The 14,647-nt window shown below is 37.4% G+C and overlaps 1 protein-coding gene across 1 annotated transcript; it reads left to right on the forward strand.

Moving 5' to 3' along the window:
• Nucleotides 1-5,788: 5,788 nt before the first annotated feature.
• LOC127452179 (suppressor of cytokine signaling 3-like) lies at nt 5,789-8,423 on the forward strand. Its single transcript, XM_051717485.1, has 2 exons — nt 5,789-5,956; nt 6,394-8,423. Exon 2 carries the CDS (start codon nt 6,499-6,501, stop codon nt 7,126-7,128), a length of 630 nt encoding a protein of 209 aa, XP_051573445.1. The 5' UTR covers nt 5,789-5,956; nt 6,394-6,498; the 3' UTR covers nt 7,129-8,423.
• The last annotated feature ends 6,224 nt before the right edge of the window (nt 8,424-14,647 follow it).

The raw sequence follows: 14,647 nt of genomic DNA on the forward strand, positions 1-14,647 counted from the left end.
TCCGCCCAAGTCCAGTCTGACCACTGTCCAGCGGTCGCCCATGTCCAGTAAGTCCGCTCCCCAGTCTGCCCAGCCCTCAGCGGCGGCTCTCCAGTCTGTTCTGCCCTCAATAAAGCTCACTTTTGTTTTCCATTTCTGCTTTTGGTCCTTCATCTCCACAACACTACTGTGACAAAAACATCTGAAAATAGCATCATGGATAATTTATTCCTGATAGTCCTTTGCTTAACAAAATGTATTGTCATTCACAGAAGCTCTTACAATGGCTGTTATTTTAAATTTCAACCTCTCTACACCGGATGCGTCCATTGATGTGGCACAACGCTTGAGGCCGTCAGAGCAAACACGGACCAATCAGCTGTTAGCTCGAGTAGACTTTAGCAACAGTTAAATGGGAAAATAGGTGGTTTCCTACTTTATTTTTAATGGAAATCCACTGATATAAGCATATAGGTGTTATCATAATGTTATTGTTGCTACAACATGGTTTACATGTGGTTATGACCAAAAGATGATTTATGGGGGCGACATGCAATATTGGTGACACACAACACGACCGGTGTTGACGGGGTGTCAGAGAACAGATTCAGATTTACTGGATGTGCTGATAAAATGTACATTGCAGAATCAATGCATTTGCAAACAGTGCAATAAATAAATAAACTAAATAGGTCAACTTTGTCAAGACAGTCTTTGATGTTGGCTTGACAAAGCGTTTGTCTGAAAGTTTTAAAAAAATAGATAGTCAAGACCTTCAGAAAAATAGATAGATGGATAGATTTTGTTTTGTAACCTAAAGCCGTGTATGTGTTTGTTTACATTAGAATTTTTGACAGTTAGGGTTTGAAGTAATGAGCATTCTGTTGACCGTTTGAATATTCTGTCCATGTAAAGTCAATGGAATTTTTCAGATATTTGATCGCCCGTTGCACAAAAACCGTTTTTCTGATCAATTTGAAAGGTATAGCAAACGCGAGTCAGAACAGTCTGAAGGTCTGTGCCAGATTTAGTGGATGTAGCTTGAAAGCTGTAGGAGGAGTTACAATTGATAATTTTGGTCTTGGTTTAGGAATTTTGGAAAAACCCTAAACAAAGTCAATAGATGAAATTACTCTGACGTCACACCGCAGGCAATCGCGCCTCCGGGTTCTTTCGAGCAGCAGATTTCAGTAGTGGAGATGGGCAGCACTGCTGTTTTAAAAGTCTTTTAAGCATTAAGTATATAATTTAATAATGTTTGTTGATGTTAATAAAAGTTATTAAAAAAGGGATTTCCATAGTCTACAGCGAAGAAATTATGTAGGTATGTTGTTTCTGAATTATTGTAAAGTTTTTACTTGATTAAATATGCCTGTATGATTATGTCAGACATATAACAGGTTGATGAATACACATCCGCACACACTTAACAACACTTTCAAATTTAATTTCTGACATTTTCGATTGAAGAATTGTTACTGCATTCAAAACAAATACAAAGATGTAATCTTAGTAGTTGACATGACATTATTTTTATTCGCATATCCTTTCACAAACAGTAGCCTATGCGCTGCAATGGTGGAGATGGGATCCCATTCTTCCTATTAGATCTTCCATGGCTTTTGTTCATATAAGATCATTGTAAGAACACATCTGACCTCATATCTGTCACAGCGGCTGCACTTTGGAAATTAAAAAGAGCATTTTGCGATCTGAGTTCATGTGATTCCTTCGTGAAAAGTTCAAATCTACCAACAGCAGCTGTGGGTTAAGTGGGTCTAATAGAGTAGACAAAACAATGACGGTTATCTGTGAAATATCATCAAATTGGTCAAATCCTGATGGAAATTTAAAAAAGCACAAATCTCCAATAATCTTTTGGAAATGTATGGTTTCAATACCACAAACAATATGTTTGGGTATTTTCAGCTCAATTTGAGCGAAGCGCCCATAGACAGAATTTCTTTTCTCCACTGCCAAAAGCACCTGGAAGTGCCAGAGCGGAGTGTTTGTTTGTAAACAGTAATTTTTTGTGAATTCATTATAGTTTCATATCTACACATCAAGTACGTAAACCAGGGTTGCACTAAAATCTTCATGTGTTTTTATTGGTAAAAGTGACATTAAATGAGGGAGCAACCACAACATATTTTTATTTAAAAAATGCAGATTTAACATGAACAAGGAAGCAGCATTGTGCAAACAATGATATGCAAATTCTGTGTAACAAAATATAGGCTACCTGACGTAACCTACTGTAGCTATTCTTGAAACAAATAATCAAAATCAGAAAGATTTTCCCCAAACAGCAGCTTATTCAACACAACAACACATGGTGGTCCTGACAGTCACTGCTTCATGCAAATAATTAAGTCTAAAAGAGCCTTGGTGCTCTTCTTGAAAAGTCAAAATAAAGAAAAACAAGTTCCGAAATGTGACTTAAATACAGAGTACACAAAGACTGGAAGAGAAGAGGATGACACTGCAGCTGCCAGCTGGAATATTCCAAACTGATGAGGTGCAACTGCAGTCACATTTGTCTTTGTTTAAATACAGTCAATGAGACCGTGGAAGCATCGGCTGAATCATTCCCAAACAATGCAATATGTTTAGTTAATGGAATATTCCGGGTTCAATACAAGTTAAGCTCAATCAACAGCATTTGTGACAATGTTTGGCCATTTATTTCGACCAGTCCTTCCTTTTCTCTAAATAAAGTGAAAAACTGGGTTGCAGTGAGGCACTTACAATGGAAGTCAATGGGGCCAATTTTTAAAAGGGTTTAAAAGCAGAAATGTGAAGCTTATAATTTTATAAAAGCACTTTCATTAATTCTTCTGTTAAAACGCATGTATTATTTGAGCTGTAAAGTTGTTTAAATCATCTTTTTAGGGTTTTAGGGTTTGTTGACATTACATCGTCATGGTAACGAAGTTGTAAAATTGGCTATAACTTTTCATAGTAAAGGTTAGTAAGTAATTTTATCACACTAAAATCATGTTAACACACATATTGTTTAATCTTGTGTCTATACTTTTGAAACAGTGAGTATTTCAGTGTTTATGGATTGGCCCCCATTCACTTCCATTGTAAGTGCCTCACTGTAACCCAAATTTTTGCCTTTTTAAAGAAAAGAATGGACAAGTCAAAATTAATTTTTGTGGTAATCAACATTATTCCACAAATCCTGTCGATTGAGCTTCACTTTTATTGAACCCAGAATATTCCTTTAATTTTTCATACATTTTTTTAAAATTGTAAAACAAGATTTTGATAAGATTGTGCTGTTTTGGCAACAAAGCTGTAAAAGAAATTTGCTTTTCCACAGCATGTGAAATATCACCTCCCTTGTGAAATTGCAGGGGAGGAAAGTTGGAAGCAGAACAGAAAATTCCTAAGCATCGCAGAGCTCAATGCTCAATATTTCTGCCTCAATGCATTGCAGAATTTCTAGTAATGGCCAAATAATTTCATGCGAATTTGGAATATTCATCACATCAGCATTATTCACTGACCAGCAAAGACTATTTTCATTCCAAAACGTTGTCTTTCCTGTCCTATATCTCCTTTACTGAACAAAAGACTGAGTCATTTTATAAGATGCCCTTGATAAGGGGCTGTGCTTCCCTGAATGGGCAACCACATGTGATTTACATGAAACCCTCCTGTTAATGTAAACTGTCTTGTTTAAATATGATAAAACCCATTCCTGGATCCTTCATGGCAATTATCGACTCTTCAAATTTGCCCTGAGCAAACGTAAAGTCTGACAAATGCTGTGTGTGACTTGCCGCAACTAATTATAAACGTATTATTCTTGCATTAGTCACTTGTACTATGATGAGCTGTTTTTGAAATGTGTCATTAGAGGATGCAGCCAAGTAGACAGTTTGTTGATGGTTTAATATGTGTGCAAGTGGGTTACCAGGAAAACCGAATGCAGATGTAACTGAATAATAGCAGGAAACCTTATGAGGGTGACACTTTTGATCCTTGGGCAGTTATTCTGTTGTTTTCTACAATGTTATTTAAAAATGATTAAAATTACAATGCATAATGTGTTGATAAGATTGCCAAATTGTCACAGTCAATTAGTGGTGCTACACTATTATTCACACTTAGGGTAAGGGACTTGAAACAAGTATTAAAGTTCAATAATCTAGTTTTATCGTAATTGCTTTCTGTGCAAAACTCTCTGCTTGACAAGGGTCTGAAGTCCACAGCCAGTTTCAACGAGCGGGTGAATGGAATACTGACCAAAAGAAAACACACAACACAACTATTTTGTCCAGTTTCTAATGAGAGACACAGGATTTCTTTCTGTTCCCTTTTCTCGGGCTGTCGGACTGCCCATGTTTTAATAGTAACTTCAGTTTTCAATTCTGCCTGAAGACATCATGAGAAATAAATGAGCCGCACTGTTCACATTCAATTCCGGGCTGTTGTCTCTCCACTATTCTTTGTATCTGTTTTGTCAAACTGGATTAGTCTGCATGATTTATTTATAATGTGAGTATTCACTTGATAATCGCTTGATATATGCCAGTTAAAAAGTTGGCAACTGCCCAATAACTTTTCATAAAATACTATATTTCACAAAAGTTGGGACACTGTATTTCCAGATTATTACTAGCTGGAGTTCTGTTATCAGTATTTTATTAAAATACTAATAATATTAGGTTTATATATTTTATTATATTTTAATATATAAAATGTATTTTAATAATTTTATACTCTATTTTTTTAAATAATTTAATACCCTTATGTTTTTTTTTTATAATAGGGTACAACGAGGTTAAAGCACCCCTTAAGGATTTTCTTCTTGGTCGCAAAGTTGATCAAGATAGAAAAAAATATATTCATTTTTATTGAGTATTGATGGAGCAACATAATTTATGTGACGGTAAGAAGGTAAATAATAACGGAAGGTTGATGGTTGATTAAAATTCTTTAAAAAAATTTTTTTTTAGCCACACTTGGGGTAAAAGGCCATGACAAAATTTGTCAACTTATGCAAACACTTTTGCAAGATATGTGTGTGTGTGTGTGTGTGTTTAGTAACAAATTAAGATAATGCTTATTCAAAATAACCACTTCAGAAAAGTGTGAACCATTTCCTGGTCATTTAAATCACATTTGAAATTTCATAATATCTCAATTATTCTATGAACAAATACATTTCTATTGTGATTGAATTAGTCACTTTGAGTCCACTTTGAACATTTTTCATAACAAATCAACCTCTCCCCCCTTAATAAAGGCCCATCGTACCCTATATGTAAATATAATATAATTATTAAAAGGCTAACATATAACCACTTTTGAAGGTTCCTAACAGTAGTCGGTTACATTAGCGCCGTCTTGTGGACAGATCCGGGTACTATCACAATTAATAAGAACGTCAAAACTATCCTGTCATGACTTGCGATCTATGTACGGTAATAAATGTAACATATTTACGCTCTTTGACACAAACGTGTGTACATATTTCATAATTATGGAAAACACTACATTAACTAAAGTGGCAAGGGGTCTAAACCTCTTTTTAGAGAGATTATGATCCTGACTGCACTCATGGCGCAAATTTGTGCCTGAAGAGCCGCATCAAATCCGTAAAAATAATTATCGCACTGTTGCTAGGCAACGCAATCTGTTCATCGACAATGGTGAGGTGATGTAGTAAGGACTACGTTTACAGTAAGGCAGCAGATCTGGAAGAGCACAGAGGGGGAGGGGAAGAGCATTTGTAGTACCAGGAATAGTATTACTGAGAGCCTACTCTTACTGGAAAAGCCCTAATGAGGGAGGAGTCAAACTAAAACATATGAGGAGCACACGAGTACAAATAACAGTAATTCAGCACAAGAACAGTGAACAAACACTAACTTCTCTTAACTAGAGACGAGTTCACGCAGAGTACAAGCTCACTACACTGGATATAATAAGAAAGTTCTCGTCTACCAACAGAAACATTAAGGTAAGAGAGACTCTAAGTTAATGATACTTTTTATGTAGTTTATGGCAAGTGACTAAGTGGCAACAGAGTGCTGAAAGTTCTTAATTTTTCTCCAATGAATCCCTAATTTAAATATAATAGAAATGTGTATATAAATATCTTGTATATTAGAGTGTAAGAAATATTTTTTCTATAAAGTTTTGGTCACTGATCATAATCTTCAAGTGAAAGAAGAACATTCAATTTAAATTTTAGACTGAAACAAAGGAATATTTTGGGGTATCTTTACTTCTTGTACTGTAATGGCTTTCAATTTTAAGCTTCGTTTTTTTTATGATCTAAATATGAATATAATAAATATACATTTACTCTAGTCTTGACCCCTAAGAACAATCAAATACCTGTCCTATTGAATGCTTATTTCTTGTAGTATACTAATCTTATGTCTTACTTTTCAGGTTCCTGTAACCGGCTTTAAGAGGCTCACACTTCCTCTGTAATCTACTTCACCAGAGCTCCATATACAGCGTGGTACCGGCAGCCTAAGTTTTGTGCACAGCGCCATGGTAACCCACAGCAAGTTTGACAGCGCAATGAGCAGCAGCCTGTTTGACGCAAATATGCGGCTGCCATCTCACCGTTACAAGACCTTCAGCTCCAAACTGCAATATCAGATGGTGCAACACGCCGTCCGGAAGCTTCAAGAGAGCGGCTTCTATTGGGGCCCCATCAGTGGCAAAGATGCCAATCACATGTTGAACTCAGAGCCCAGTGGGACCTTTCTGGTCCGAGACAGCTCGGACAACCGGCACTTCTTCACACTCAGCGTCAAGACAGAGTCGGGCACCAAGAACTTGCGAGTCCAGTGTGACAGCAAGTGCTTTTTCCTCCAGACGGACTCCAAGAGCATGCAGTCTGTGCCTCGCTTTGACTGTGTGCTCAAACTCGTCCATCACTACATGCCATTGTCCAGGAGTCCACTGTTAATAGGAAACTCTCAAAGTGCATACTACATTTACTCAGGAGGTGATAAAATCCCCCTGGAGCTCTTGAGACCGCTACCATGCACCATGTCCTCCCTGCAGCATCTGTGCAGGAAGACGGTGAATGGACATATAGATGTTTCCAGCAAAAGAGACCAGCTGCCTCAACAACTTAAAGACTTCCTACAGGAGTATGATGCACCTATCTAAATTGATAGAGTGGTGGAACATAGATGTGGCTATTTTGAATGAAGAAACAAGAAGCAATGAGGTCGTTGAAGCAAGTCTGGCAGACGCAAAAGGCCTCTCAAGGAGATGGATTTTAGGTTGGGGCTTGATGAGCTGAGTTTAAGAGCTTGAAGTATTGAGCTCTTAATGATAATTTTGAGTGCTTTCATTAATGCCCCTACTGAAAAGACCAGCTTAGCATGGCCGGGTCTAATGGGGGGCTAGAGGGGGCATGGCACCCCTAGATTTTCCTTGTGCCCCCATCCTAAGAAGAGACAATCAGTTGCCAACCCGAAAGATCAAACTGCTCCCCACAAAAGATCACATCCAAGTACCGCCAAAGGCTTAGACCATCAAAAATTTCTTTCTGGTCTTTCTGGAGAAGGGGGTTATGAAGCCTGGTGGGGACACGTGCATCCAAAAAGACAACATATGCTGGTGACCGTCAATGCTAGTCTTTTCAACTGGGGGCATTCTTATGTGACTGATGTTCAAGTGCCATTTGTACTGTTTTTACGCCTGTACCAGTGCCAGCCTCTGCACTTCCCCCGAATCTGCACAGAGAAAGCAAGTCATTTAACAGGAACCAGCCTCCGCCTTCTTCCAAGTAAATATTTGTGCCTTTCAAGGGAAAAAGGAAGAAGTGAGTTACTGCACACCACTGAGGCAGAGCGGACATGCTGTTGAGAAATTACTTCTTGAAGGGAACAAATGAGTCAAAGAAATTTAAGACTGAACACTGAGATGGACACACATATATATATATATAAATATGGGGGTGATTCTCACGAAACCTGTCAAGAAGATTTCTTACTGGTTTCTTTTTATTTTGGATTCAAATAGGACAAGATCATTTTCTTGACAAGTTTTGTGAGAATCACCCATCATGGACAAATGTCAGAATTCTGTTTATACTTGAAAGAGCGACAACTTTGGAACAAAATTGCTGTCTCTTTTTGGAGTTTTAGAAGGAGGGTTAGATCCAAAGTTGAGTTTGACAGGAAATGTGGTTGTGTTTAATGTCAGGAGCAGTTTAAAAGAGATTGCTTGTTATTGAATGTATTAACACACACACACTCACACAGATGTTGTCTGTCTAAAGAACACCCATGTTTCACCTTGTCATACAAGATATTGTTACATACTGTATATGAAGATAAATTCAGATCACTTATCTTTTGTAAAGATATACGAAACATTTGTCTCGACAATGCATATTTATATTTATACATCATTTCAATAATTTATTAAAGAGCATTATTTTTGTACAAACAAAATCCATGTGTGTGGTTATTCATTTTTATGGCCTATCTTTTGAAGTATATTACCACAAGAACAGAATACAATTATTTGTGAAAAGTTCATATTGTGTATGAATCATAGCTTTGTGTCGTTTATGATTCACATTCCAGATTCAAAGTGGATTCAAAGATATTCATGTTAGGGAGGGGGAATGTTCCTCCCCTCTTGGCCTGACAAGGCTGTTCCAGTAAGACTTTGATATGAGGAAGCTCAGGATTACAGTCAATGCTTTACACAGTATTTAAGGGAAGAACCTTGGATAACAAAAGTGAATTATCACAAAGCAAGAAATTACATAAGAGAGAGAGAGAGAGAGAGAGAGAGAGAGAGAAAACTGATTAAAAAAAAAATGTTTCTAGGGCGTAATGTGTTGGTTTCAACTGAAAAGTAATATCTATAAAATGACATTTTCCCCTAATGTACATAAAGTTATGCCATCTGATTCTATTTACTTGATTTTAAAGACATTTTTAAACCCAAGCTAAGTTATTAGTTAACTTAATTGTTAATTGTGAACTGTTGTCCCTATACAGTACTTCTTAGATAAAAACATACATGTATACATACATGCTGGCCACTTGTTGGCTGCGATCAAAGTATTGAATTAGTCTTTAAATAAGTCTTTAATTAACAGTTTTATTTTGTAAAGACATTCATATATAAGCACAATTCATATTCATTTATTAGTCTACAAAAAACATTCAAGTATTTAAGCATAACCCTTTTAATCAAAAGGTTTTTAAAGTTCACGAGAAACGTATTCAGTCAAGTGTGTTCATACTTTTGACTGGCACTGTGTGTACACAGACAGCTGATCTTCCTTCCTCAAAAAGCTTTTGGTAACTCTGTTTGCTTTACCTGGTAGAGACTGTAATAATGGGGAAGAGGTGTGACAGTTGCAACTTTTGAACTCCTTTGAACTCAGTCTGCTGGGAAACCAATCAGGTTTCTGAAGTCACGCTGTGTTGTGGTGTACCCAACAGCAATGGAATGCATGTACTTACACAGCTGGGGTGTGTGTATGAGGGTTTGTCTGAGAATGTATGTGGGAGATTGAGTGTATTTGTGTACAATATGTTAGTACATGTGACTGGATCTATACATCGCCACATATATCATCACAATATTAAAAATGCATCTGTATGAGTTCAACACTTCATTAAATTGCGTTATTGATACTTGACATTTGCAGACATTTCATTTCAACGCAATGCACACTACATCCATGGAGTTAAAAGGAGTAAAATGCTTCTCTTTAGGGCATGATGGTGATTTATAAAATGACTCTAGTTCTGACATTAAAATCTGATCAAATGAGCTACATATGAATCCCTTGTAAAATATGGTATATGCACAAACTGTAATAGTACATCAGTTAAATTCTGTACTAATGTGCCAACTGCAAAGTTGCTATGTTGCTAGGCGCAGTGTTGGGAACCTACTTTGAAACTGTAGCTAGCGACAAGCCACTGTTAACTTAAAGTTGTTAAACTACAGTAAAGCTACTCTTTAAAATAATAATAATGAAGTACTAATAAAAAGGAGTTGACCCACTTTATATTAGGTGTCTTTAACTTCTATGTTCTTAAGCCTTTGATACAATGTACTTATTATGTACATACAAGTTGATGCATTGTACTTACATTTAATGTACCTGCATTTCATTACATCTGTAGTTACACTGTCAAACTTACCGCTAACTAAATACGGGATGGTCCCGTATTTAAAGGTGAAATGATTCGTCCCGTATCGAATCAGTAAGGTACGCGATTTGTCACGTATTTAAGCTGGTCCGATGGCGTCACAGCAAAATCGTTAATTTAAGCCTACGGTGGGCAAGGGACCATCTGAAAAGTCCACACACGTGCTAAAAATGTGGAAGGTGTGGTAAGAGACCATCTGAAAACGTCAGTCAGCACCGGCATCCCAAACCACCCCACCAATCCCAGAGAGAGTGTCCTGTATTTTACAACTTCAAAAGTGGCAACCCTACCACTAACCCTAAACCTAACCCTACTCTAAACCTTACCAAAAACCCTAACTCTAGCCCTAAAGCCCTAGGTATACTTCAATTTTGAAGCGCACGCTCAGCATCTGCATACAGTCGAATGCAAGCCTGTGAAAATATACTCCATATAACTGCGTGCATACAAAGGTGGTATTTTTACGTGCACATCCACTGTTGTTGTTTTTACCTTCATCTCCTGATGCTTAGCAGCGATTATATCTTCTTCTAGTGCTTCTTCGTGACAGCAACAGTTCAAAATGTGAGTGTTGCCACCTTGTGGACCCACTAATAAGTGCAAATACTCCAGGTGGATACGCATTATGTGCGTTCAAAGATACGGTTTGAAAAATCGGGCTGCACGCGTTCAGTGCTCACGCATTCTGCTGATGACGAGATTTGCGTCACACGTCCTGCGTGTGACCGAAATATACTTTGGGCTTAAACCTAACCCCTACCGCTAAACCTATCTGTACCTCAACCTCAGTAGCAACAAATGTGAATTTCTTTGAGAATTTTGCAGAACAATATATAGTTACACAGTAAATACATTGTATGTATTTTAATGTTAGTACATAGTATTTAAAGACACCTAATATAAAGCAGGAACAAATGGGCTAACTACATTAATGATATTAATTAATTAATTAATTAATTAATTAGGTTGACAAACAATTAGGGGAGAATTTTAAACTAAACATACATTTATACTAAATATAAACAAATAAAACTATAAAGCACCCTATTTTATATAACGTGAGGCGAAATATAGTGATAAACAGCAGCAATTAATTAAATTGTTCACTTCGAAAAAGAAGGCAAAGTCCCTTTAAAGGTGTGGCCAGATTTACCTTCGCAAGGCAAAATTCCGTAGGCGAAGTCTATCCCTCACAGCCTCGTTTTCATGTTAGAAGATCTAATATGGCGCTGCTGTGACAATTCTGACATGCTAATGAAACGTAAAGTTAGTTGCATTGCTACTTTTATCTAGTTACTTCCCAACACAGTGATTTGGCAACAATAAACGGCTCTTGCCGCCATTTTATAAAAGCAATACACAGCTCAAGGTCATGTGTTACAATGTGGTACAGTGGTGTTACCACAGTTACAACTGAACTTGTATTTTGGGTTCAAGAGGTGCCGTTTATTATAAGAAATAATTTGTTTAAAATACTGTTACCGATATGTTATTGAGTTTTGCAATAAAATGTTTTTAGACCCATAATTTTTTTTATTTTTTTTATGTTGAATACTGAGTGGGAGAAAAAAGTTCTCACCACAAAAAAATAAGGTGCTGCTGATAAACTGTCACGATTCTTACAACCCTTTTGTCTGTTTCTTCTTCCTGCTACACTGGCGTTTACAGTAAACCGAAAAAGCTTACCTGTGTCACAGCACATGAGAACTACGGGAGCCATAACACCAGGAAACACTTTCATACCAGCCACATCAAGGCTCGCAACCATCTTCGCTGCTGTTCATGCAGCATGTGCACAAACCAACTCAACTTGTTACATTTACCAGAATTCAAACTGATGGTCAGTTGTATGTTTGCAAACCCTAACAACTCTTTCAAATACTGCATGTGTTTTTAACAATAATTTTCTGCTCCTGCCTCATTTGCAAACCATAGTTAAACCTTAATGCTAACTATGAGCAATAGCAAGCACCACTGATAATTGTTTTTAACTTTAAATTGCTTTGATAAACAGATAAAATATAAAAAATACTTTCATGACATCTGGCCAGGTCAGAGTTATTTTTAAATTGTAACTAGGCAGCAAGAGATTTCCAGTGTACTCCATAATCAAATGTGAAATTCTCTAGTAGCTAATCGAGCGACCAAGTGATTCAACAGAACTTCTTTGTGATTACGTAATGGCATAATGGCACTACGTAACGTTTTCTCTCGCTCTCTCTTTCACTCTCCTTCATAAGCTGTGTGACGCTCTGCTTTTGTCTGTCAGAGGCACATTGGACCCTGCTTTTCTAAAGAAATACGGAAGTTCTACATCTACACTAAAACCTCAAGTGAAAAACAGAAACCACATGAGAAAAACAAGTGCAAGTGTTCATATTTTAATTGCCGCAAGTAGGAATAAAAAAATGGAATAAAAATAAAAATAAAAAAGGTAATTCTGACATTACATCTCACAACTCCTGTCTTATATTTCTTGCAATTGCGACCAGGGCCATTTCTGGTAATTTTGGTGCCCTGGCGAGATCGCTAGATCGTGCGGTGACCTCGTTATTGGTGCTTCTGTCTGCCAGAACGATCTCATCATTGGTGATCCCGTTGGTTGGGTGTGGGTTGTGGGGACTTACGTGTTGGTGCCCCCCTTGCTGGTGGCGCCCTAGGTGACCGCCTACTTAACTAATGCCTAGAAACGGCCTAGATGGCGACGTAATAACACATTTCTGATATATAAAGTCGCAATTGGTTGATTTAAAACTGCATTTGCAACTTTATTTCATGATTTCGACTTTATATCACACAATTGTAAGTTTAAGTCTCCCAATTGTGACTTTATATCCCTCTTTCATTTTTTTAATTCCGTGGCGGGATAAGCCACTCTTTGGAACGAATACAGTAAAACATATACACTCACTGAGCACTTTATTAGGAACACCTGTACACCTACTTATTCATGCAATTATCTAATCAGCCAATCATGTGGCAGCAGTGCAATGCATAAAATCATGCAGATACAGGTCAGGAGCTTCAGTTAATGTTCACATTAACCATTAGAATGGGGAAAACAATTTGATCTCAGTGATTTGGACCATGGCATGATTGTTGATGCCAGAAGGGCTGGTTTGAGTATTTCTGTAACTGCTGATCTCCTGGGATTTTCACGCACAACAGTCTCTAGAATTTATTCCAAAAACAAAAAACATCTGCGGACGTAAATTCCTTGTTGATGAGAGCGGTCAACAGAAAATGGCCAGACTGGTTCAAGCTGACAGAAAGGCTACAGTAACTCAGATAACCGCTCTGTGCATTTGTAGTGAGCAGAATAGCAACTCAGAATGCACAACACGTCGAACCTTGAGGCAGATGGGCTACAACAGCAGAAGACCACCTCAGGCACTTTATTAGGACCATAATGTTCCTAATAAGATACTCAGTGAGTGTATATTCCATATATAAGCTATATAATAATTCATATAAAAGCTACTGTAAAATGATTCATTAACACTATTGTAGTCAAATTTTAAGGAATTTACCAAGAACTACCACGAAAAGAAAGAACTGCCAAAAACAGCTTAGTGTAAATTCTAAGCTCCCAACCAAGCTCCCAACCAAGCTTTACAGCAGATGTCATATAACTTCCCAGAACTCTATCTCAGACATCTATATAAATTATAGATGCTTGAGATGACACATGCTTACGAAATGAAATGGCAAAATTAAAAGTTGTCGATTATAGTTAAAAGGACTTCCCCTTTCAATCACCTCGTTGTCATTTTTGTCGTTCGCTGCTGTGAGCCTGCACTCTTCCCTTATGACTAAAGGGAAATGATGTAATCTCTGAGAAGCGAACAGTCTTTAAAAAAGTCATCACAGACATTTCGCAAGTCTTGTGCTCTGTGTGTTAATTGTGGTGCCTAGTTACTTCCCAAAAGCTTACAATTTGAATGCAACTTTTCCAAACAGACTCAATGTGTTCATAAATCTCTGTTTGGCATGTTTCCATTATACAGCTCGATAAATATGTCGAGTGAGTCAGTCAGAATACGTTTCACTCCCGCTCACACATGCTAACACTATAGGCACGAATATAAACACAACTACATATACATCATGCCCATAGTGCTTAAAAGTAACTACACTACCTGTGTAAGGAGACATTCCACTATCATACATCACTGCCTGAACTCTCCATTTCATGAATGAAATTGTGAAATTAAATTGTGAAATGTCTTTTTGATGTTCTTAAAGGGTAACATATGGGCAAATTTAATTAAAAAGGAAAAACTAGATTTGCTCCTGCCACAATTCTAGAGAGTTCTGGGTTATTGTCAGGGTGTTGCTATGCAGTTGACAGGTTGTTTTTAACTCTTGGGTGGTTGTTAGGGTGTTGCTATGTTGTTGCTGATGTGTTCTGGGTGGTTGCTAGGGAACTGCCACGTTATCATGGTGTTTAGAGTGGTTCTTAGCACATTGCTCCTCAATTTCTAGGATGTTCTGGG

This window comes from Myxocyprinus asiaticus, chromosome 14 (genome assembly GCF_019703515.2).
Source record: "Myxocyprinus asiaticus isolate MX2 ecotype Aquarium Trade chromosome 14, UBuf_Myxa_2, whole genome shotgun sequence".
NCBI lineage: Eukaryota > Metazoa > Chordata > Actinopteri > Cypriniformes > Catostomidae > Myxocyprinus > Myxocyprinus asiaticus.